At 40.0% G+C, this 27,114-nt stretch overlaps 1 protein-coding gene across 1 annotated transcript in view; it reads right to left on the bottom strand.

Annotated features, from left to right (window-relative positions):
- Positions 1-18,305, bottom strand: part of JADE3 (jade family PHD finger 3) — a 31,368-nt gene extending 13,063 nt beyond the window's left edge. Inside the window, exons 1-5 of the mRNA XM_054383400.1 lie at positions 18,251-18,305; positions 17,072-17,154; positions 6,808-6,965; positions 4,788-4,978; positions 2,766-2,977 (exon numbers count right to left, since the gene is read on the bottom strand). Coding sequence (XP_054239375.1) covers positions 2,766-2,977; positions 4,788-4,978; positions 6,808-6,965; positions 17,072-17,154; positions 18,251-18,299 — 693 coding nt within the window. The 5' untranslated portion in view covers positions 18,300-18,305. The remainder of the gene's footprint in view (positions 1-2,765; positions 2,978-4,787; positions 4,979-6,807; positions 6,966-17,071; positions 17,155-18,250) is intronic.
- Between the last annotated feature and the right edge of the window lie 8,809 nt (positions 18,306-27,114).

Genomic DNA, 27,114 nt, shown 5'->3' with positions numbered 1-27,114 from the left:
GGAACTGGATGATCTTTGAGGTCCCTTCCAACCGTGACAGTTCTGTGATTCTGTGATTATTTGCTTAGGGTACAACATTGTGACTGATCAACTCCACTGGTGTTAAGAACTTGTCTTTTCTTTTAGTGACTTCTACATTTCTGAAGCAAAAATACCAAAGACATTTCTTGAAATTTGCTTCTGCAGCTATCCTTTTTAAAAATCACAATTTCCTACCACTAATAACTTTACATACTACCACAATTCTACTTATATGCAAAGGGATATGAGCTGTTTGATTGGAGACCGCTTCCTAAAACATTAAATTCCCTTTGTGGTTACTGCCTTGTGAATTAGTTGTTACTTCAAATATTTATATGATATTGCATCAAAAGTTATGGCAGATACTGAAACTATGAGGGGCTGGATTTTGTATCTGAGTACTGCAGCTAACCACCAATTAGTCTGTTTTCTTATTTGAACTCCTAGCAGTTAATGGCTAAATACATATGTATCTAGATACATCCTGCTGGTACATATATCCCTGTATATTGAAGCTGAGTGTATCCGAAACCATTGGCGGCCACTAATGTCTAATTCCACTCAACTGCTCCAAGCAAAAGCTTTATCAGAAGGGTGGCTTTTCAGTAGAAATCTCACCATTCCTAGAGATGGGAAGGCACAAGAGAACAGGATCATTAGCCATAACAAGTCTTTTGAATTCAAATACAGTATAAAATTACAGAATCACAGAATAGTAGTGGTTGGAAGGGACCTTTGTAGATTATCTAGTCCAACCCTCCTACTAAAACAGGTACATCTAGATCAGGTTGTACAGGAATGCATCTAGGCAGATTTTTAACGTCTCTAGTGAAGGAGACTTCACAACAGCCTGCTCAGTGCTCTATCACCCTCAAAGGTGGTCTTCCTTACGTTCAGATAAAACTCCCTGTGTTCTAGTTTGTACCCATTGCCCCTTGTCCTATCACTGGCCACCACTGAAAAAGATATTTAGATTTATAAGCATTGAGAACATCTCCTCTCAGTCTTCTCTTCCAAACTAAACAGGCCCAAGTCTCTCAGTCTCTTCTCGTAAGAGAGAGATGCTCCAGTCCCCTAATTATCCTCGTGGCCCTCTGTTTGGCTCTCTCCAGTAGTTCCCTCTCTCTCTTGAACTGGGGAGCCCAGAAGGGGACACAGCATTCCAGGTATGGCCTAATCAGGGCAATGCAACACTTGCCTTCCCAGCCTCCTGATTATAAGATCTCCATATTTAATATGAAGCAATATCACAAAGCATTACACATTTATGTCAGGTCTGTAGAGAAGGGGACTTTCCTGAGGTAAATGCTGTATCATGGAGACACCTGTCTGAGTAATCTAAACGCTGTGTTTGCTATGACAGCTGCTTTAAAAGACCAAGAGGGGGAGCTGTAATCTAAATTTTACAAGTGATTTTTTTTTCTCCCACCAGCATTCTTCCTATTACTAACATAGAAAAGGCCTTACACCTAAAATCACGTTTCGGTGGTTGGAAATAGACTGAAACTATTTTCTAATTTAATCCAAGAAGCCTAGACTACTAAACCAGTAATCTCACAATGTGATTGAGCTGCCACGAGAGGGCACCTTGAACAAGGATCTATCTCCCACTCCTCACCTCTAAACTGTGTGATGACAAACAGACCTGAGGCTACATAGTGAACCACAGCCAACACAGATTAAAACCACATTGTCTGTTGTTAGGATTAGCTCTAGCTCAGTAAATTTCAGGCAGGTCCAGCATGGGGAAAGGTCAGGAGGAAGGAGGCAGCAGGCCATCAGCAGGTAACCACAAGCTCAGGACTGCAAATTCGTCATTACTTCTGAACAGGCACAAGCAGGGGCTGAGGCAGACAGCCCAGCTGTCAGTCGTATTCCTGTCACTGGCCATATTACTGGCATTCAGGCTCACGTGGCTGCTTCATGCAGTGAATCAGATGAAGAAAGCAGCCAGGCTGGAAGCCAGCCCACTGCAAGCAGGGAGATGACAGGCCCTTTTTCAGCCAATATGTATTTCCAAGTATTACTTGCAGTTGGTGTAAAAATACGCTTTTAAAAAAACCTTCTTAGTTTCTTTTCAATTTACAGAAAAAACCTCTTCCAGAACAGGACATGCAGAAACCACAGGGCTCATATCCCTTCTTTGATTATAAGGATACCTCTGCCTGACTACGCTGAGCTCAGTAATGCAAAGTCTTGGCTACATCTGAAACACCATAAATGTGAACAATATTCAGATTGAGAGCACAGTCACTGCAGGTGTTTACGCCTTCTGAAAAAGATCAGCCTGTGGAGTGCCTACACATGGTTTCACATGGCTAAATTTGGACAGTCTGTGTCTGGCCAATTAACTAGTAAGTAAAGGGGAAAAGCCCCAGCTCTGAAACAAATGATCTTTAGGTTCTTCAGAAACAGGCAAGCCAGCAGTCCCTGCCCTCTTTATCTTCAAAAGCAGGTTTAGTAATAGGGGAAAAATAGTTTATGGTCACAGGGGAAGTACTTGCAAGTCCTAAGAACACACTTCATGGTCCTGTGAGACGGCAGATGTCCATGAATTCAGCATGCTAGGCCACTTTAACCTACTGTAGCTGTCAGGACACAAAAATACACTTACTATCGCACCACCCATCTTAACTACAGAATCAAAAAGCCCTTCAATTAATGTCTAATAGCAGTTCAAATTCCACACTTGCCAAGGTTAACTTTGACCATAGGACAATGTCAACATTGCTGCAGGCACTAACCTGATGGACACAGATATTACACTTGTCACAAAACACCATGTCATTCCCATCTTCACTGTCAGGGGACCGGCACACATCACAGATGACATCTTCATCATATTCAATACCTAACCCTTCTTCAGTTTCAATAGCATGATTCATGTTCTCATGACAGTGCCGTTCCAGCACTTCAATTGTCTTTTCCATTGTGTTTTCATCCAGGGGCCCGCATCCTGCAACAAAGAAGAGAGAAGAGGAATTAGAGGACAGTCAGGTGCCTCTGACCGAGGCTGGATACAAGAAGAGTGAAGGACAACTAAAGCGGTAGACACAGCATCTTATCTCCCATCATGCACACCAAAAAATACCCAAAAAAAACCAAACCCAAACCAAAGCCAAAGAATACTGTTGGAATCAATACTCATTCATTTGAACACCACACATGCTCCATACACCTACTACTAATCAAACTTTGCGTAAGCAGAACTACTTAAAAAGGATTTGCTGTGAGACTGGCCCTCAGCTGGCAGCTTCAGGACATACACCTCAAAAGAAATCCTACAATGTTCACAACTACAAGGAATCTCCAGACTGCATGCTCTCCAAATTCTCAGTCAAAATGATGCTGTTGCCCATAGTTCACTGTTTTACTCAGACTTTTGACAGTTGGGATAGACACACAACATTAATATCAGAGGCTAACATTTTAACTGTGGATTTACACACTAATTATGGCCACAAATTTGGATACCTTGTTGCAGTCTATAAACTGGTAGATGGAAAAGATAAATTACTGCTGATACAAAGTGTCTTCTGATATTAAATTGTTCCAATGCCTGGATGTTTTCTGACTTCCTGAATTAAAAGAGTTACAGAATCATTCATGTGGGAAGGGACCCGCAGTGGTTCCAGCCTAATCCCTGGCTCCAAGCAGAGTCAACACTTAATACAGACAAGGTTGCTACTTCTAGTTAGATCTTGAAAACGTCCATGGATGGGGATCGGCCCCCTAGAAAAGCTCTGATTTTGTTAACAGCATCCCTGTATGCCTGGGAAGCTTGTCCTCGTTTGTGCTTTGTACGTAATTTGGTACTGGAGCTCCGTCATGAGTTCCCTCCTTCATCAAGATGGCCTCCTGACACATCTACTTGTTTTCCTGAATGTCTGGATGCATCTTTTTATTGCACTTGGAGACGGTCCTTAAGTCCTGCTAGCTCTCTTTTGAGACGCCTTCCAGATGCCACCTACCAGTTAAATAAATAAAAACTTGACTTCCTGAAGCCCAGGACCAGAAGACTACTTCTCTTTCTCACTCCCTTTGGGATCTCAGTCACCACTATTTCATAGCTATTACAAGCCAATTATGTGATGTGTTTATCACACCCCTACAGGTTCTTCCGTGTTTATGAACAGGAAATCCAAGAGATGCCAAGTATCTTCCTCCTCTTTTGTCCACCTGTCCTTCCTAAAGAACCTGCAATTATAGAAGAATTCCAGCCACACAGGCTATTTCACCACAACTCTATTATTCCAGTGACATTTCCAAGATTATTTTCCATAGCTCATTCCCCCTCACAGCCCTCTATACCCACAAGTTGCACAGAAGTTTACTTAGATGATTTTAAACAGGCTAATGTGTGATACTTAATTAAACTGTTAAGAACCCAGCGTGCAAGCTCCTAAGAACTCTGAATCTGCACCAATAATATGTTCAGGTTTAAGAAATGGAAACATCTGCTTTTCCTATTTTAAGTTTTGAAGTCCTAAAATTAATTCCACCTAGTCTGGGCTTCACTCCTGCCACAGTCTGCAGAAGCTGCACATGTTTTTTGGATGTGAAGGAGATTTTAGGCACAACAGTATAATATAAAACGTTACCAGATCAAGCAAGTCATTATTTTAATAATTTTTACCTCCTGTTTTGCTTCGCATTTCCATTCAAATCTCATTCAGCGATCTTTAAGAGATCTTGCACAGCAGACTGCAGCTTAAAGAGCAGAAATTAACTGCTGCTTTTAAAATGAGAATGTGCTGTGAAATTACCCATTTCTGTAAGCTCTTCATTTAGCTCCTGAAGCCAAAAGATGTCCATGTCATCCAAATCATAGCGACACATAGATTCTGCCAGTTCCAAAATGTTGATGTAACCTGGTTCTGTGGGCTCTTGACTGGAACAGTGGATGTACTTCCTGGGTCGTGTATACAGTACTTCTTTCACCTTTTCTGCTACAACCCTAGAGTGAAAGTGAAAAAAAGAAACGGGAGTTACAGCTTTTTAAGACCCATCCTTACAAAACAAGGAATACCTTTTAGAAGAGCAACGAAATCTAGTATTTTCACACATTCTAAACCAGTCAGTAAGTGTAGCCAGGCAGGAGAGAAAGGGTTCTGTAAATGTAATTTCTTTACACAAAACGTGCTAAGGTTTGCTACGTATACAGAATTCTTTTTAAAATGTAAGCCTGTGCATATGATTTTCAATTCAACAAATGCTATTAGTGCAATGATGCAAGTGTTTCTGAAACCCACAGGAAGTATTATGCACAAACCTCCCTACAATCTTTTATATTCTTCTTAAATGATAGGAGGAAGCCCTGCCAACTGATTTCTTCAAAATACCAGCTTTAATTTATTCTGCTGCAGTGTGTGTGGTGGTGGAGAAACACTTGCTCTTCGTTTGGTATAAACAGTCTACCCTTATTTTGTAAATGTCACTTTGTCCACATTACAAATTCATTATTTTTGTTACATAAGAATGATTCTGATGCCAAGGAAAAAACAGCTAAAAATCATCCAGGAAGCAAGACAGAAAAATATTGCTGTTTTCAATCTTTCAATTATTTTATAGAGATAAAACTCAGTGTTTGATTAGTGAACTAGCTTATGGGAATGGAAAGACTGACCTTGGCTAGATAAAGTCAATCTTTCTCTGAATTCAATGTAAGAGGCCCTGCATGTGAAAGGAAGCCAGGGAGATACTGAATGGAATGGTGCCATGCATGAGCAGCTCTGCATGCTTTCTGAAGCTAACCCTTTATGGGACAAGGAGAGAAGAGCAGCTGTGGGAAATAAGGCAAAAGGGGTAAATAAGGATCAGACAGCAGTCAAGCAGTATCCCACAATTCTTAGTCAGCAACGCAGGTTGTTAATGTTCTCACAAGTAATGTCCTTCTGCCATTTTTCCTCCCAGTTCACTTTTCTCTTTTTCCTCTTCTTCCCTTGCGAGTTTCTCTTTCCTCTGGTCCAGCCAAATCTATAGCAATTTTTCCTCTAATGTAATACTGCTGGTGTGAGATGCAATATATTTATTTTTAATAACTTGGCACTGACAATAGCCCCAGTGGAAATTAAATTATGCTGGCATCAACACTTTCACTGGACAATTCATTTATCTATGTCTCAAAGACCACGCTGGCAATAACGTTTCTATGATGAAACACACTCCATTTTCACAAGGAAGGGTTGCAGGACTAGTGTTATGTTTTTCTAGTCTAAGCACAGTGTGAGAGCACAAAAGGTTATGTAACTCTCTCCTGAAATTGTTATCACTGGACTTCTATGATGTTAAGCAGCAATTTGTGGAGAGACAAGCAGAAAGGGTTAAAGCTCTGGTAACAGTAACCAAAATCAAATTACGTGAACAAGTGAGTAACTTTATCTGGTATCAGTAACTACTGCGTGCCTACTGCTCTATATCATCATGCTTAACAGAGAAGGTTTTCAAGAAACACATCTAAGATTTGGGTTTAATTTACTAAACTCACTACACTCAAATGAGAAAACGGTTTTTAATCCATTGCATTGAGAGTCAGGAAAGATGTATTTTTTTAAACTCACAATGTAGATACTCTAACAGCGTACAGACAGAACCAGATCTGAACCAAAGTGCCACAGAACTAAATTAGCACTTGTTTGGTTTAAGAATGTGCCTGAAGGCTGCTGCATTGGAAATCTAAATAAAATAATAAAGAAAAGATGATTGCATTTAGACAACTATTTTTGAGAGACCATCTTCTTCAAGTTGACATTTTATGCATATGATCTGTGTTTTGATCACCATTACCTGAGAGAAGGCTGTGGAATAGTTTCTGGACTGGCTGGAACTTGAACCCCTTTCTCCCATTCTTGTTTCCATGTGTCAGCAAAGATATAATACTCATCAGGGTTGACATGGTGAGAATCTGGTAGTTTCATGGCACTAATGAGATCCTTGCGGAACACCTGCAAGAAACACCAGGGAAAAGAGTGGCTTGAGAAAGAGTGTTGTGTTAAAGGAAGCAGTATGTATTTTACTTAATCCACACTGAAAAAAATGCATACACCCTGACATTTTTTTTAAAAGAGTACCAGCACACTAAAAAGTCAGTTTAAAAATACCTAGGTTATTAACTCTCAGTGTATCAGGTGCTGTAAAACAGAAAGTTTATGCTAACTCAAAATCATGCTGCTGCCCAAAAGCTGATCAGAAGGAAGAAGACTGTGACAAGTAACCAGGGAGAGGGGAAAGAGACCTGCATCTGATTTAGCCTCCTCACCATATCGCTTTTAAACAGCTTGTTTTACTTGCCAGTCTGTAGGCTTTCCCCCAACTGAGATACAAGGCAGCCTATCCTTTCCTTTTACTCAGTTTAGTTACTTGAAACTGTCATATTCATCACAGACTACGAACAGTTGCCATGGCAAAACTGATCTATAGGTTTTTATTCATTTATTAAAACCACTTGAAGCTTTACTGGCTGGGATCTCTGGGATGAAAGATGAACAGCAGCCTTTGCTGAAATGAGACCTGTGTTGCTCTGTGCCGGAACTCCAGCAATACAGGCACAGCAACAACAATCCAGCCTCAGCATCCTTCAGCAAACCTGCACAATGAAACACTCCATCCTGAATCAAAGCAAACACATCAGTGACAAACCTCAGCCACAACATTCAACTCTTGGCTCAAGAGGATTAAGTTTTTACAAGCATGTAAACACAATTATCAGTCATCTCAAAGCTCAGTGTCAATGTCTGTCAAATACACGTGCATACAATTTAAATAAAGGGCATAAGTATCCTTTGTGGTTTAGGTTTTTTTCCTCCACTGCTACACTGCACCAGTTTAACATTCATAAAAGCAAAACAGTGACTGTGGCTTGGTGCTAGGGAGACATCACAACTAATTAACTGTATTATCATAACGAGAAATCAAATCCTCAAAGAACAGTAATATGAAAAGAAAAAATATCCCTGCAATAAGCTGTGGCATGTTGAACTCTCTTTTTACTAATTCAGTTTTATAGCCAGAAGAGTAATAAAGTATCTCAGAGCCAAATATCTTCATGTACCCTTTTCAATTTGACAGCACCAGACCGGTTATGCCTACTGCAAAAATTCTCAGCTGTTCTTGGAAATCATCAAGCAAATATAATTTTAAAAGGCTCTATGCTAAAAAGGAGTATTGAAATAGTCTACTGGTGACCCGGACCATCAGTGTTACTTCATTATGTCCTACAACCACGTATCGCATGTGCTGCTGGGAGAGCAAGCTGACCGAGAGACCTCAGTATCACAGACTCAAAGCTGGTTTATTTGCTACTGATGTATTATCTACTTTGGTTCAGACCAAACTGTTCTCTGTTGTCTTCTCTGTAAAACTACTCAAGTACCTAATAGGCCTGTGTTAAAATGCTTTCACTCTCGTCATTCGGATTAAGACTGCAAGCATCCATTTTATCCAAGCAGTGTGTGTACACACCAAAACCAAAATGTAAAATGATTTATGCCACTTCAAAGGCATTTTCATTTTCTGTGTTATGGGTCTAGGACCAGGATTGTGAGAAACACTAACATGGCACAATTCCACAGAACTCCAGAAGGAAAAAATAATCCAATAAACAAGCAATGACTATTTTAATTATACCCCTCAAACCTTATCTGAAGTGCATTACAAACTACCTTTTAAGCCACAAACAGAATATGAGTTAGAGTGCTTCGTGTCAAGCCCACTATTTTTTAAACGTTAGATGAAAAATGCTACTGAAGGCATCAATATCCTAACTACATTGCTTAGGAGCAAATTTATCTTCTGATCATCCATTATGTATGTGAGCTGTATCATCTCTGTTTTTAAAGCACAAATCCCCTGCAGTAATGGACTTCTTTGTTATTTTTCTGAATGTTGTACCGTACTGACCACATCACCACTGTGCCACAATATTAAGCTATCTGCTTAATTCTAAAATTTCTGGTAGGTGTACGAAGTCAAGGGTTTAACCAATATTAACATAGCTGTTGAAACCTTAAGGAACCCCAAAATGCAACAAAGTCTTCCTGAGCACTGCCTGTTCATACCCGTGGTAAGAGGGCAACTGAGGATTTCCTGCAGATGTTTGGAATCACTACAATGTATTGCTCTCACCATTCTTCCTTTCTTCACATAAGGCCAAGCAGGGACTTCCAACAGCAAAATACTCCAGTGGACACTGTATGAGAACACTCTACATTTCACAGATTCATAGAATGGTTAGAGTTGGAAGGGACCATAAAGAACGTCTAGTTCCAAGCCCCTCACACCATAGGCAGGGACACCTTCCACTAGACAGGTTGTTCAAGGCCTTTGAACACCTCCAGGGAAGAGGCATCCATGACCTGCCCAGGCAACCTGTTCCAGTGTTTCACCACCCTTACTGTAAAGAATTTCTTCCTAGTATCTAGTCTAAATCTGCTCCTCCTCAGGCTTCAATCCATTCACTCTCTTCCTGTCACTACTAGCCCTTGTAAAAAGTCCCTTCCTGGCTTTCCTGTAGGCCCCTTTCAGGTACTGGAAAGCTTTATTTCCCTTATAGTGGAAGTAAACACCCAAGGGACCTAAAGAGAGTTTTATGACAAATTTTACTTCAGTAGTCATCATCAAGGCTATGAACTAAGCCAACTCAACAAAGAGCAGACACATGCCTTCAGGATTCTGATAGTCAGCTTTTCCTTGTGGTTGTTTCTTTTTGGACACTTATTTGAAAAACAATACTGCTCCTTTACTAACTGTATCCATAAAGCAACTGCCAGTCCACTCCACAGCATACATTTTCCTCTCAGTACCTTCACTTCCACAGTTAGCCCAAGAAATGCAGTGGTCATCTTTCAGTCAGCCAAAACCAGTTCTATTTACTACCACACACAAAACACAACCCTTCATTATCACCTGCAGTATCATACATATTGAGAACACTTGAAAAAATGAGCATGCCAGCTCTAGGCTAATAAAGCTTTCCCATCTGGACATATTACTCAAGAGCAGACTCGGATAGGGCTGCATGTCTTCTCTGTCATGGTGAAGAGCCTTGCAAGAGCTGCAGCTAGCAGATCCAGGTCCCTGCAAACAGAAATGGGAAACTCCCCACAGCTGAAAGCATTTGCAGGATGCACCATGTGATGGTGGGATTTTTCAGAAAATATTTTTAGCAGTTGAAACCATGAAATACGAGATGAGTCTTAGACCTGCTTACCATGCAAGACTGTTTGGTCTGAACTTGCCATTTCATTTTGCTGCCCAGAATTCTTATTTTCAGCTGAAACAGTGCAGCACTTTGAATGAACAACGTCAATGAAAAAAATCTGTTTGCTTATGTCATAATCATCATCATCATAATAAGCATTTCGTTGAGAAACTCTAATAATTATTTCATGCTTTAGAGCTATGGCTTAAATCTAGAAGAGGAAAATTATTTCTTTGGTCAACATAAAGCTTTTTGCTCTGCAGTAAAAATCTGCCTGGATTTGCTGAGGCAATGAGAACTTCTTAGTCACCACTGGAAAAAAAAAAAAAAAGACACTGCTGTCTCTAAAGCCTTTAAAAGCTGAATTCTACAAAAATTCTCCAGAAATAAAGATACTTTGCTCCCTCCCAGCACTTACACAACAAGCAAAAACGCTATCCTGGGGCTGTGGAAGGAAAGATATGGTTCATATGTTTTATTTGTTTTTCAGACTTCTGAGTCTTATTTGGAAATTATGTTAGAAGAGTATGTCCAAGGCAGATTAACTACTTAGAATTCATTCATGAATGCTTTACAAAAAGCTGTCTACAACTTTAACCCAAAATCCTTCTGGAAGCACTATGAAAACTCAATATATAATCTTCCTCACAGGACATTCCTGTGCTTACTCTGTGAATAAATCAAGGCTGTGAAACAAAGAACGCTTCATGTGAAGTAGCTTTATGTACTGAAGATATCAGGGAGGATAGAAGTAATGCTATAGAGAATGACAGAAAATACTAGCATCAAAGACAGAGTGCATCCTGACGAGACAACAGCCTTCTAACAAACCCCAGTCTCACTGAACAATTCACACGTCTGCGCAGACTGTCAGGCACCTTTTGACCTTCGTGACCATTGCAAAGCTAAAACCACATTTAAACAAACAAAACTAAAAAGAAAAAAAAAGACAAGAGAAGAAGAGACTAAGAATCAAATCCCTTTTCCAATACCCTTCTGCAAGCTACTACTGAAACTGACTGATGCCATTGCTCATTCATCTTGTCTTGCCCAAATGCATGTGTGAAGGAAAGCAAATGGACTGTGTTATTTCTAAAGACTAGAAATAAAAGTGGTTTGTCTCCTTGTAACACTGAGCTTTTGGGTACTTTGGCCACTTGTTTACACCAAAACCCGCAGCAAAGGCTATGCTGCTTGTCACAGGTGCCTGTGCCACAAGTGGGTAACCATACCTCAAAGATTTTAGTAAATTATGGGTTAACTGCTCTCTTGTTACAACAATCAAGGTGGGAATTCAGCCGGACTTCATTTAACTGCTTCAGTCCTAAGGCTTCCCTTTCATCCAGCACCCAAGTGAGCAAGTCAGCAACACTGATTTCTGTTCAGTCTACATTCCTTGGGCCCATTGCTTAGGGAGCCAGAAGAGCCACTAACCAGAGGCAGAGAGCCATGATTTTTAAAAGGCTGGAGTACACTACAATTTCCTGTCCTGTCCCCCCATGAGAGCATGCCCTTAGAAATCTTTCACAGAAAACAGCATGGAATGAGGGCAAATATTCTTTCTAACCAGCGAAAGCTTAAACAGCAAGTATTTCTCTGGATTTTTCATCTCAGAAGCCAACTTTGGAATTCCAGATACCAAACACTCAAACTACAGTTGGCACTTTTTGTAAAAAACAAGTAACACAAGAGTTTTTCATCACGTTTGAGGGTAAATAGTCTTTTTTAATTCACCTCTGAAAGAATCTAGTAACATTTTTATTTCCATAAGCATTAAAGCTTACTCTGCTATTGTAGCTCTCAAGTAGAACACTCTCAGCAAAATTTAAACACAGTTAGAAAACAGCTGTTTACACCTAAATTCGGACTATAAATAATAAAAAAACCCAGTTAATTGTACTAAATTATAATATGACCTACTACAACTGTAATATAGCCACATATCTGATCATTGTAAAGATGTTTCAGAGCATGTTTACTGCGGTAAACCCCAATGTTTAAACCCCTACTTCCTGAAACTATTTTATGGATTATCCAGAACTCAAGCAAACGAAACACTGTACTTTTCTTTTAAGTAGCCATGAATCTTCCCAGCCTCCTTTACAAGCATGTAGAAGAAAATCCAGGAAATCAGATACTAAATCAATCCTATCTAACATTATGTCTCTGAGAGTATCTTGCGAGGCAGAAGAATGTGCAAGATCACATCAAAACTCCTTATGGTTGCTAATCAGACACACGATTTGGATTTTAGGATTAATCCTAACAATATTTTTTTTAAATTGTATTAATTTGTGCAGATATATAGAAAAATCTGTACTCATTATCATCTGTCCAATTTCTTTTTTAGTCTAATTTAATTCTCAGTCTCAACAACTTCCTGTAGCAGATGAGCTTCACAGTCTAATTACATGATGCATGGAAAGGATATCCTTTTAATTGCTGCAGATTTCCTAACTTTTGGGTTCATTCATATCCTACCCACCCATCTCCCTACCTTACTTGCCCATTTTTGCCATCACAAAGACAGTTTCCAGACCATTCCTACTTTACTGTTACATCTGCTCATTCACTTCCAAACGTGAAACCGCTCAGACGGTTCACAAGTGAGCTTTTCACATGCAAGAACCATACAAACATTTTGGCTGAAAAATACTTTTAAGATTATTAAGTCCAACCATTATCTAATTCTACCAAGTCTGGTGCTACACCATGTCCTTCAGCACCACATTTGTGTGTCTTTTGAACATCTACAGGGATGGAGGATTCAGGTCACCTCTAACTTAACAGTTCAAATAGCTGAAGACAGTTATCTCAAAGCAAAAATGATCATAAAAATAACCAGTGAGGTTGTATCTCTGACCTACATAAAAGTATTGTCTTTTTTTTTCCCCCTAATCAACTAACCAAAGTAGGATAAAAAGCAGCTCACTGAAACGCATAAGGCACATTCACCAGAGGTCTTGACAAGCTTATAGAGACGCCCAAGTTCATTCAGATTTTTCTAAGGTAAGCACACACATCAAGGCAACACACTCCTATGCTACTGTGCATGGTGAATGCAAAGCAATAGGATTTAACCATGTTGTCCATGCATTCCCAGAACACCACCAAACAGCAAAAAGAATCCATTTTTTGCCAAGAATCTAGTCTTACAAGATGTTCCTCAGGATCAAGACCATTTATCTGGCAGTTAAATGCCGCTACAAAAGTTTCACATGCCCAAGTAATGACACAGATCATTTACATCCAGAAGATAAGCTGCACTTCACATGGTAACACAGCCGTCATTATCAGCAATGAATGAAGGATTAAAACCTTCTATTGCTGTGAAATTCAAAACCCTATTTGCAAAGAGTGGTAAAATATTACCCACTTTACACAAGAAGAGGTTAAAACCCCCACAATGCTAACTTAATTGCTTTAAGAGAGAGAAAAAAAATGGGGGAGGGGGGGAAGTATATATATGCTTCAGTGTTGTAAAGATCTCTTAGGCTCTTCTGTGACCCCACTAGTCTAAGGGGAACGAAACAGTCAGTCACTCAGGACAGTCCAGCTAAGAGGATTTCCCTGCAAAAATGATTCCAACTACTCTGCCACCATTTTCTGCTGCAGCTTCCACCAAGACAGGAAACTGCAAAGTTCAGGCTTCATGCTGAGCCAGACATCCAAATGCCTCCTACCCTGCTACTCCCACACAGCCTCTGCTTAGGCCTGCAAGCTCCTCCTGCCTACCTCTAAATCCATGAGGGGCAGCACTATGGCATGTGGCCAACATAATCATACAGGTCTGAAAATCTGTTATGGCTTATACTGCTGGTGTAACCTTAACAAAAATTATTTTTTCAAAGTAAATGCTAAAGCTAATCAGAGAGCAGAATTTTCAAGTTACCATTTCAGTAGTTTGGGATAAGTGATGCTCCCCTTCTGGATTACAAAGAAAGAGTCAGTCTTGCTTTTGAAATGATGTAGAGAAACACTGTAGTCTGAAGAAGCATCATTACAGGCTTCCCTTGTTCTCTTTATCTTCTCAGAGAACAGGGTAAGTAGACCCCAGGTCTGACCTAGTAACATCCCTTCTGCATTGATGTAAACCCCTGGGGTAAATCAAGTTCTGAGAATGGGCTTTGACATGTGCACTTTACGACTGCAATTCCTTTGCCCCACAGTAGCAACAGACGACCTCACTCCACTGAGGCTATCCCCTCACCCACCTCAATTCGTAAGCATCTGGGAGGCAATTCAAGACACAGCAGTCCTCAAATGCAGCCACTTGTCACAGAGGACCATGGTGCGCACACAGACAAGTCCTGTGAAGCGACTGACAGATACACTAACTTGCTTGTGGGATACAGTGCCAAAAGCAAACTTTTATTTGGAGAGAGAAACCTGGTACTTGGGTTGGGCTGAAAATGGAAGAAGCCTGTGTATTCACATACAATTTAACTGAGAAAGCCCAGTTTACTGGCATGAAAGAAAAATTAATGTATGAAGACCACAAACAAAAATATTCCCAAACAGCTATTTATAGCTTTGACCTTTTAGATTTTCTGCTTCACTAACTCAAGACAGTCTGCTGCCTGGCAAGCAGAGGTGAATGAAAGGAGAACGACGCCAAATTGTTAGAGAGCCCTTGCTAAAGGGATGCTGACAGCCTGAAGATTTTAAATTTCTATCTAATTGGTATGAGACAACTATTACTACAAAAAACTTGTGGAATTACAACATGATTTTGGGGGGGTCATGTGGTAGGGTCTCTTTTCAGTCTTTGCTTTAAACCCTAGTCACCGCTTGGTGCATAAATAATCAATTTCAATGCTCTGCTGACAACAGCATTTCCTGTAATACACTCTCCAGCATATGCTTTCAAGGGCTTGGAAGGAGTGTTTGCTTCAGAAGGAAAAACTGGAAGCATAGCCGAGAGTCTTATGTAGAAGCAATAGAGAGTATTACTGTCGCCTTCCATTCCCTTTCCCAGAGGATTTAATTTTTTTTTTTTTCAGAAGTTCTTTTAGATATTGTACTCAGAACACATCTCCAGAAGATGACACATTCTAAGTTTTGGGAGATTTTTGGTTCTTCCAGGAGAGGAATCTTAAATGAAAGATGACAAAAAAAGATGCCAGTATTACTGGAAAGATGATGTTCTGAAATATGCTTCTTAAATTCCAAGCATATATTCCAGATTTTGTTCTTCACAAAGTTTCGTATTTTCAAACACTAGAGGGTTCAAGATTTTGTCTTAGAACAGGTAGAAAGCAACAAAGAAGATCTCAAGAGGAGGAACTGAAAACATGGCTCATTTTTCCTAGACGTTACATAAGCAGAACCCTTGTGCACTATAGACAGGGACCTCATCATAATTGTTGTTTATAATGTACACACACACAAAGACAATGTGGAGCAAAGGCAAAAAGAAGAGTAATAGGACAATCCCTAACTGGAAGAAATACAAGAAAATTGGATGGCTGGGAGAAAGTAGGGACTGGTAGGAAACTAGCACTGAGGTGTACTTGAAACAGCAACAAGTCTGGCAGCGTGTGTGTTTCAGTTCCCATTTGCTCAGCTTGGCTGGTAACAAAGCTACCGCCTTGGCAAACATGAGCAACAATTACAGGACCTCGGCAGACACAAGCTGTTTCAAGATTAAAATTCTTATAGAACCATAATCCTCAGATCAACATGTTAAATGTAAAAAGCATAGTAGGCTTTTCTTAACCTTTGTGGCTGTAAATATAACACTGTGTAGCTTTTTCTGACCAATTTTGCTTTTATTGAAACGCTCATGCAAGATTCCCTTTTAGAAATGAATCTGTGAATTTTTATCAGAGGTTAATTGAAGAAAACTAAGCGTCCAAAGAAAGAACATGTTCTGTAACATTTACTTTGTTCTTATCAAACCAAACTCATTTACTTAGCAGTATTTAGAAAAGAAGCATGAAATACATTTGGTGAATAGCTTTTGCTGTATGAGCACAATCTATGCAATTTCTCACAGTAGTATTCAAGCAATTAAAATGCTGCTGGTATAGTACACAAAATTTCTTCTGGAACGTAACTCTCAGTTTCACATTCTAGAGAAGCAAAATGGATTTTATCATTCTTTCTTTCAGTAACATCAGGCAACAACGGAAGGTCTCCTTCAGAGGGAATGTGATAGTAAGTAAAGGTAATTAGCTACAAGTAACATTTCTCCCATTTGCAGTTATTATCTGACTTCAGCCCTTAAAAATACAAGCATCAAATGCTCCCGAAAAAGGGCTACCAGTGGAATGGTTGATAGGATGAATTTAGGCACTGGATTGTGCATAAATGCCAGTTTACTGAATCGGTAAATACAGATTGGGTGACAGTATGACAGGTGTAGAAGTCCAAGCAAGTGGGAACGGCAGAGTAAAAAAGATTTATTGACAGTGAAAAGCCAAGAGTAAGAAAGTGGCAGAAGACGAATGCGCTCTGTCCATACCTAGCCTGCCCACTTAAGTCTGCCCTTGTTTTATCGTAAAGCAGAAAGTATTCTTCCCATACACATGCACGTGAATCACTTCTTCCTGTGACATGCTCTCACATCACACAACCACCCCAGCCCTTTCCTTTTCAAAATGAGACTAAATTTCAGGGTAAGAAAGAACTACACGTTACCATGCGCAGATGCCGTAAGTGATTTTGGGACATCAAACACTAGAGCTCCTGTAATACTCACACAATGGGAATAAGAGTTTCATGGAGAATTTGACAGGTGACAAAAGGACTCACTGGCACTAGTTCAAAGCTCATGATTTCAAGGCTTAGAAATATGAAAACTACATGACAAAAAGCTACCAGCAATCAATCTTTAACCCTGATTCTCACCTCAGCAGGCTTCTTTTGTTCATTTGCTGGTGTTTTTGACTTGCTCCTGTATTTAGAACAAGAAGAAAAGGAAGTGGAGGGACCTGTTAAATAAAAAAAAAAAAAGGGACCATTATAGCTCGCTTAATTAATTTCCTTTTTCATTGAAACACAAGGCACTCCAACCTCTTGAATGATCATAACTTTCTGACAAGACATGGGCAAAAAACTCTTAGGTGGTCTGCAGGCTTGATTACAGCTCCTCCTGCTCCACTCATTCTTTGTCAAACCACAGCACATTGACTTTATGGGTTCTGCTCTGCCCAATACAAACATGTGTAAACAGAAATGAGCAGGCAGACCACTCTTCATCTTTTCCTTTCTAAAAAAAAGCTGAAGCAGCACAAAACCATGGACAGAGTTTGAAAAGTGTTAAAAAAACCCCAACAACAACAACAAAAACCCCAAACCAACAGACCATCAAACAAAAAGCTAATGATAATAAAGGGTGCTGCTGACGAGATGCAAAATATCTCAGTCTAACAGCTAGGCATTTCTTAGCAAAATGTCATTTAAGTATAGGCCCTGCCATGCAGGGTTTAATTTTTCTCAGATAAAATGGGAAGATGCAACCTCAGGCAGATGTGTGCCAAGGACCATTTAAAATATAACTTTGCTAAATTGTCTAACAGACCAAAGTGGAACAGATCAAGAACCAGCATAAGATAATCTATCAATCAATATATTGATTATTACTTTATCTTATATATAACTCTAACATATAGATGCACAAGGAGCTTGACATGCTCTGTAATTTATAAGTTGAGGCTCTGCACAACAAGAAACAACAGAACTCCTTTTTAAAATAATAATTATAAAATAAGACACTGGACAGTAAAATTTCTCTTCAATTACAGATTTCTTTTCCCCCCCATTTCTGAAAGGCAAAGACATACAAGTTTATCTTCAAATTCCACGTAAACTCAAAACTCCCTCCAGATTTACAGGGTCCTTTGCCTCATTTTCCTCCTATAACAGGATTCAGAACACCAAAGACCAGAGAATGCAACGGGAAAAAAAAAAATCAATCAAGAAACATTTCTTTTTAATTATAAGAGGTGAAACAGTTTGCCCTCAAGCCACAAGAAGGAAACCACAAGGGGGTGATAGACCAACGGAAAACTGGTAGGTGTTACTTACTCTCATTGTCTGAACTGTCACTGGTGCTTAGATGCCTGTGGCGTTTCATCCTGACGCATCCTAAAGAGAAAAAAAAGGTTGATGGCAACCATTCTACCAGAAAATCACTGGCTGCTGGCTGATGCCAAGCTCTTCACACCAAAGGCAAAGGTCCTCTGAAGGGCTTTCAGACACAGAAGTAATCCCAGTTCAGATACTACTGTATTTCTGCAGGCAACTATTAGACCACAGTACTATTTGTGAAACTGAGCACCCACAAACCCAGCATGCCTCTGCTGGGCAGAGATTGCTTTAAATTTTGCAGAAAGGAGTGCAACCCACCAACTGATTCCCAGAAGGGCGTAAGCAGCACTCTGCTCTCAGAGGAGATTCGATGTCCCATCTGTTCAGCTAGAGGAAGGAGTTGCCATGGTGGCAATCACTAGCTGAGAGACGGGTGGAGACCAGGAAATAAGGTGGATGAACAGCAAGGCAAGAATTTAGAAATGTAATTTACCTTAACAGAACTTCAAACAAACAAAAAACAAACCACAGCTTTTTACAAAGGCAAAAAAACCCTTTTTACAAAGGCATCCATGCAAGTAAAAGGTGGATTTTAAATAGGGATAGTAATACAAAATGCTGACTGATGCTATTTAATTTCAATAATTTGATCACCATAGTTCACAAGAAGTGTGATTTTCACAAGTTTGAGATGTGATCAAGGCTATTTCTAAGAAATACTCCTGTGGTGCTGCACCAGTTCTGTTACAAAAGGGTACTTGAAACTGAGCTTCTTGAAACTGATTTTTGAACACAAAACACCTACAGAAAATGAGGAAAAAGAAAATTCTGCACTACTACTTAAAAGAAAGACCCAAATAGTGGTCATCTATATATGCTAAACAAGAGCCAACAGAAATCCATATGCATTCTTATAAGCCCTGCCATTCTCTAACTTTCAATGTTACATTTGTTACTTAGTAAAAGCTTACAACTACTAGTAGTAAATGAAAATCACCCTTATCATTTTAATGTATTGAATGAGCTTATCATTAGAGAAAAGTAAAAAATTATTGTGCAAGAACAGACAACTTTTGGGTTTGTTGTGGGTTTTGGTTTTGGCTTGTTTGTTGGTTTGTTTTTTTAGCAGAAGATAAGACACAAGTAGGTGACACAGCTGAACCTGAAATGCCTGCATTATCAGAACTGCCAGCCTGGCCACCACTAAAATGCAGACAGCTTCATTTCCTAAACAAAATCCACATGCTGTTAAAAGAAAAGCAACACAACTAAATACCCTGTCTGATAAATCGTCCACATCAGTTATTGGACAATAGGTCTTGAGCTTATCCAAAGGCCATGGGATAAACAAGATTTCCAGACAAGAACAGCCTGTCCAAAGGCTTTAACCAGCCTTTGAATTGAATTGTTTCTAGCAGAAGTGTTTCATTTAGCAGAAATCTTCAGCAGCCTTTATATCTAAGAAACTGAGTTTATTGAATTTAAATGCAATGATCACTCAAAGTTCAAAATGACCTTTTGGCCTATCTGCTAGACAAAAAAAGACATTGTTCACACTCCTCCAAGTAGAAAAAGGAATCAATGTGTGTGTTTTTCAAGCAGATACAGAACTTCTGAGTCAGGTATTTAACTTGGAGAGAAAATAGACAAACAGTGGTCAACGAGATGGGACATCAAAATGTATCATTCATATGACTTTGTCAAGCTATAAACTCTCATTAAATAATTAGTTTCACATTAATTAACCTTATTACAGCTCAAGCAACCTTGGGAAAGCAAGGCAGACATGTTGTATACAAAGATCAGTGTCAGAGTATCTACATCAAAAAGAAAATTATTGAAACACCACAGGACTTCACTTCCAGCTAGTAATGTAAAGTTTCTTGTGCAGGCACCAGTCAGATGAATAAAACTGCACAAGCCTCATGAGCAAAAGCTGTTTGACAAGTAGATGACACTTGGGCCAGAAGGGCTTGTTTTTGTGCACGTTTTGGGGGCATGGTACTTGAAGTTAATTGCTGGATAGTGAGAGGACTAGAGAAAGGAGAGACTAGAAGACTACTTCCATCTTGACAACTTTTGTAAGTATAAAAACTGGGACTTTAATCAAGAACAAGTAAAATGGTATTGCCTACATGAGAGCCTGTACTCCAGCAGCCAAACCCAGCCCTCCAGAGCATACAACACTCCCTAAAAAAGGAGTAGATTCTTCCCATGGCAACACCTTCTTCGTAGGCACTCTTCAGTTCCAAATAGCCTTGGCTTACAGACCATCAGGCATATTACAAGACTTTGGGAGAGGATGAAAAGACATCTAAATGTGCCAAGCAGTATGAAGTGCTTGCTGCTTGCTTTAATTTTATGTTCAGATGAATATTTGAGTAGTTGTTAAAAGGTGCTGAAAGCTTATGGCAGCCAATTCTCATCTCTTATAGCCTATATAAACATGCAGCAATAAAACCTTTTCACTCCCTACTAAAAACATCTATCTGCAGAGCATAACACGAACATTCAATTAAAACAGGGTCAAACACAAGGTTGAGAGAGACAACTGCAGAATGGAATACCCAGGAAGCCTCGACTTCTGCCTGGGCAACTGGGAAAGCAGAGAGGAAATGGTTACTTCAAAGAAAGCTCATGCAAAAATGGCAAAATAGAACAGAAAGCACACCTCTAACAACAACTCCATAGGAAAAAAAAAATTGTATTTGAGAACTGGGTTTGTAGCAGCGCAGGCAAGACACTTCTTTGTCACAGCAGACAAACATTAAAGGCAGTCACCCAAGACAAAAGTCCCCATCAGTAATAACACTAGATTCCTATCTGATTTTTTGCCACAATATTAACTACAACAAGAAGTAAGAGCCGACAGAGCTACAACAAATCACAGGTGTGGTGCACTCACTAAGATAGGTTAAAGTGACCAGCATGCTACAAGTTCACCACATGCCCCCACACAATGCAGGGGTAACAGCCTCAGCATCATTTAACAGGACCACCTCTGCAGGGAGCTCCGCTTCTGTTTCTGAGACTCCTTTGATGTACTCCTGCGTACATTGGGACTGCCACACAACTCACTTCCATTCAAAAGTGTGAGGGGTCATCAAAAAGGCTCACTAACAAGGTCTCCACTCCTTAGCCATTACAGAGGGATCCCAAAGACCCATGTTGTGTTTGTAAAACTCCCATCTTGCTCCTTCACCTACCTTTGCAGAATGTGGAAGAATCAGCAACCACCCAGGGCAGAAAAGCCAGACTCCACCACATGGGAACTGGTGTAAACCTTTCCCTGCTTCAGTCCAATTCTCCCCAAAGCGGTCCAGCATTCTTCAGTTTGTCCCTCAACTTCAGACAATACTATTAGCTGTGTGATATGATTCACAGCAAGGCTGCAAGCAACCCTGTGCCTCAATTTCTGCTTCTTCCATCATATGTATATTTTATCACTTGCAAAGCATTGTGAATAAGTAAAAAAACCCAAACAAATAAACGAACAACAAAAAATATAAAAAAGTTACCAAACTAGACACACACATATGTCTAAGAACACTAAATGTAGAAATAAAAAGTAATCCATGCGTAGCAAAAAAAAAACAAACACCCAAAGCAACAGAATCAAAAATCCGACAGAAATTGGTACAATTTCCATACATCCTAGCTTTACTCCTTTTCTAACTTCACCCCCTGAAAACTATGGTGACAATAAAGCCTAGAATAAAGGAGTACAATTCATTTTTTTCAACATGTGCAAGGAGACCCTGCCTCAAGAGTACCTGTTATGATGAATGGCATGCAGCAAATTCACAAGAAAATCGAGTTAACAATGTTCTTCTTACACAAAAAATGAAAAAGTCAAGACTCAAGAAAAGCGTGCCCAGCAGGTCCAGGGAGATTCTTCTCCCCCTCTGCTCTGCCCTGGTGACACCACACCTGGAATACTGTGTCCAGTTTTGGGCTCCTCAATTCAAGAGAGACAGGGATCTGCTGAAGAGAATCTAATGGAGAGCCATGAGGATGAATAGGGGACTTGAGCATCTCCCCTGAGAAGAGAGACAGAGAGCCCTGGGGCTGTTTAGTCTTGAGAAGACTGAGAGGGGATCTGATCAATGTCTATAAATATCTGAGGGGTGGGTGTCAGGAGGAGGGGGCCAGGCTCTTTTGGGTGGTTCTCAGTGATAAGACAAGGAACAATGGGTTCAAACTAGAACATAGAAGATTTCGTCTCAACATGAGGAGAAACTTCTTTACAGTGAGGATGATGGAGCACTGGAACAGGCTGCCCAGAGGGGTTGTGGAGTCTCCTTCTCTGGAGACTTTCAAAACCCACCTGGATGTGTTCCTGTGTGGACTACCCTAGGTGACCCTGCTTTGGGCAGGGGGGTTGGACCTGATGATCTCTTGAGGTCCCTTCCAGCCTCTGATATACTGTGAGCTAGATGTTCCAAAGCACAAGCTAAGAAAAACAATGCATGCAAAGCAACCCAACACTGAAATGTTGTTGCAAAGGCACAGGGGTCAGTGTCTCCAGCTTCCCAAAAAGCCCCAAGAAAATCCCTATTTCCCAGTCACCGAGTAATGACTCTCACTACCTTAAAAACTAAATAGGAGTATTTTGGCTGTGGATTTAAAATGTGATCAAGTCCTGTAGTCAAGCCCAGGTTACCCTAAAATGATCATTAAAAATAAGAATATAACTTTTCTTGATATGAAGATTCCATTTCCCTCCCATTTTTTAAATCCACGGCAGAACTGCTCAATCACCTGTGTGACAACATACACACATGCCAAAAATGCTCACCTTCAGGGGTCCTTTAAATGGAAATTAACATACAGAAAAGACATTAAGAAATCACCATGTTACAAACAAAAAGATACTCAACTCTCCAGGAAATTACACTAATGGAACATTTTCTAGTGTAATTTTTAATATCAATTTACCAGAGCAGTTCTAAACTTGAACCATATTCCACACCTGTCACATTTCTGACTTGTCAAACCATGGCTGCATCCTTATCCCTGATTTGCTTACAACAGTTTAAGACAAGACTTTGAACTTAAAAAGAAATCAGCCTCAATCCCTACTGTCACCTAAACACCCGAACACAGATCAAAATGCTCTGAATCCTCCCAGTATTCAACCAAAAATAACCCCAGAAAGCAAACTCTCTTCAGCCATGGGCAGCACCTACCACCTTGCCAGAATTCCCCAGGTTTCCTGAAGGCTGCTGCCCATACTGGGAATTTTGCCCTGATGCCAAAAGCAAGGCTGCATCCAGTACATTGCAGCTCTTTCAAGGAAAGCCAAGAAAAAGCCACCCTGCACTCACATGGCTGAAATTAAACAGAACATGCAAGAATCCAAGTAAAAGGACAACATTGATATTTCTAAAAATCTGGAGGAGATATTTTGTCACTAATGATTTTTAAATCATGTTTGCTCTTTTTTTCCTTATTCACAAATATCTGCACTGCTGAAGTGAACAAGAAACACTTGCCTCTACCAACAGTCTCTTGCCTCCCCAAGGAGACTCCATGCTGCACTGACTTAAGGCACTTCCCATTCTGCAAAGCCTGTTACCATGCATTACTCAAAAAAAGCAAAAATAAAAAAATAAATCAGTCAAACAGCATATGTAAACAGCAGACAGTTCGTAAAATTTCAGAGCCTTAGTCAAAGCAAAAATCTGTTTCAAATATGCAAAAACAACAGCAACAAACATTTTTCCCCTTTCAGTTTGCATCAGAGTAAACAACTACATTTACCAAATAAATGGTTCAGTTTATCCTCCTGTTCTGACACATTCCTCAGTATAGTTCACCAATAACAGAGTTAGCAGAAAGAAGGATGAGGTGTCTCAGTCTGAATTCAAACATCATATTAGGCAAGACATCACTGACAGGTATACAGGATGAATCCTTAAGTCCAGCCAAGATTTCTGAACAAAACAGTATCTCCAGGAAGTAGCAGTCCTTCCTTCCTGGCTTCAGTTTGTGCAGAGAAAGGTAAAAACATACACTTACACTATTCAGTACCTGTTAAGACCCACACAGAAGTAAAAGGCAACCAAGGTATTCAAGGAACTGCAATATACATATATCCTAGACCTGCGAGGCTTTATTTCCTCAGTTTTAAAATAGACTGACAAAAATGGAACTGACCACAGTACTAAGGAAACTTTCACATGGGACAAAAAATAACCCACTTTCTTGATCTTATTATAAAGAAAAACAGCATCTATGCATGACAACCAAATTGACAAGACACATGCAAATCTCAGATTAAAATTCTGTACTTGTATTTTTACAATATGGCTTGTCTACCAAAAAAAAAAAAAAAAAAAAAAAAAGGCAGAGGCAGTAGGTAGAACTTTCCAAGTCTTCAAAATGTGGTTTATGTAACTGTTAAATTTAGATTAGGAAGCAAATTATCTTGAAAGGTCTCCAGGAAATGTAGTACAGTAAAACCATTTAAATAGGTCAAATTTCATAGTCAACTGCCAGGGAAATTACAAAATATGAGTAGAGTTAATACAACCTTTCAAATAACTAGAGGAAGAGCAATCACTTGTGTTTGGGTTTTTTATTATTATCTTTTAATATCCTACCCAATCTCACAAAAAGGCTATATAAACTGGAAAAAACACCCACTCAAAACTTGGATTAGCAATATTTGCTTCACTGAAAAGGTTTGAAAGGTTAAACAATTCACAGAAAAGGAAGTTCAGCAAAAAGAGTAACACGGCTTCTTTATTTCACTCTAATGAGAAAATTCTTATAAAATAGAAATATACTTGAGAACTTACTTAAGAATCCCATTACAGAGTGACCACATCTATCCTATCTTTGCCTTCATCCTCCCCCCCAACATAATCTTGAGTTATTCCCTGAAAATTGTGCTGGACCTACCACAAAATAAAACTTTTCTTGCTGCTATTTCATATTAAGTCATGGTTATCATAATTATCTCTAATTCAACAAAGGAAGAAGGGAACGTGCCAGTTTTTAGAAGCAGCGCTATCAACGACAGCTGATTCCTTGTCATTAGGTAATTAAATAATTTTACCAGAGAAAGAATTGCATGTTACAGAAATCTGGGATTCTGTATGAAATGCAATAGCAACTACAGAGCCTCAAGCTGCGTTCTCCATGTATGTTATCTTTTTATATAAGGCAATTTGTCAGCTGCCGCAAAGGTATAAAGGGCTTAAAAATGAGGAGAAAATAAAAAGAACAAAATATCATCTTCCTGAAACAGTTAAATTTTGAACTAAAGTAATCTGATAGATCATAAAACTAGGATGAAGAAACTCCAAATATAATCCCCCCACATTCATTTGTGGATTATGGGCCAAAAGGGAACCCTGACACCATTTCATGTGCCCTTCTATGATGATGATTAATCATTTGGTCTAGTGCAAAGCACTTAATGCCCATCATTTTGCTTTATGAGTATTAAAAAGAGGGTAAGTGATGCTACTTCACATTTATAACATGCTTTGACAATACAGTAAAATAAAGCACACCTCAAATAACTGCCTTCCCTACCTTGAAAACAGAAGTGCAGCTTTTAATTGCAGATGTCACGTCTGTGCGTCGACTCACTGTGACGGCAGGGAGGACAGATTTCCACCAGAGGCCTTCAGCAAAATTGCCTCAGGCCAAGGAGCTTGTTAAAAATCAGAAATCCTTCTTAGAAGAACAAGTCACCAGCAATATGCAGCACCACCATTACCTCGAAAGAAGCCTCCAAGAAGCTAGAAAGAAACTAAACCACAGTCTCATCCCTCAGCTTCCTCGACAACCAACACTGACCAAGCAGCCTTGTTTTCCAAGCAAGCTGCCCACGTTGGCCTGTACACAGAGCAGTCAGGTGGGCCAGGCTGACATGCAAATATTTTTACCCATTAAACACTGCAGCTTTAGCATTAGCATCCTGGAGACAATACTGATCTGGGCAGAATCAATTCAAAAAATTAAAATAACATCAGACAGTCATCAATTCAAGCAAATACACCAATGCATATGTGGCTCTGCTCTTCTCTCTGTTTCAGTCCTCATAATTACCTTCCACCCCTGAACACAACACTGTTTTCACACCAATTGTTCATTAATAAAACTATTGTTTTCCTAAAACTACAGTAGAGATTTGGACAAGCGAATAAATAAATAAGCATTTTCCTCAAAAGACCATATTGAGTTTGAGTGAAAGTCTGCTTTTAAAGCAAAGTAAAAAAAAAGGCACTGATACTACAACCAGGCTGCAATATGCTTGCATGCCTGAGGCATGCCTTGCCTAGCTGCAGCCCAGCGAACATTCCTCACCCATCTCCTGGCTCCTAGCTCACCTCATGACATTGCTCCCAGTCAGGGGAAACACTAAAATGAGGGCACAGCCCTCAGCAGAGGGAACGACCGTCCACAGCAGCGTACTGCATTCATTACTGCTGCCTGCTTGTGGCAGAGGTGGTGGGACACCTTACCAGTGCTCCCTTTCTACCTATCCAATTGGCCTTGCCCTCCCTGTTGGGAGCAACAAAGTCCCCAGTGCAATGAAACAAGGAACAAGACCCCAGCAGGAAAGTCAGAGGCCTTAAGGACAGGCAGCCTGTGTAATGTCACCACCTTGGCTGCCACACAGCATGTCAATGCAGAAGGCTGAAGTGGCCAGCAATGCAGGCAAGTCCACTGGGCAGGGAGGAGGCACCATCTTGCCAGAGGGAAGCCATGACAGCTCTTACTTCCTCAGGCCAGCATCACTCAAACAAACCACCTCCTGTCAGGCTGCTGGAAACTCCACAGCACCTAATTAACCCCTGAAGGAAACCCCCAGAAGACAGGAGCTAGATTGCATGTGGCACTCT

The sequence above is a fragment of the Indicator indicator genome, chromosome 1 (genome assembly GCF_027791375.1).
Source record: "Indicator indicator isolate 239-I01 chromosome 1, UM_Iind_1.1, whole genome shotgun sequence".
NCBI lineage: Eukaryota > Metazoa > Chordata > Aves > Piciformes > Indicatoridae > Indicator > Indicator indicator.
This window is presented reverse-complemented; position numbering and strand designations above follow the sequence as displayed.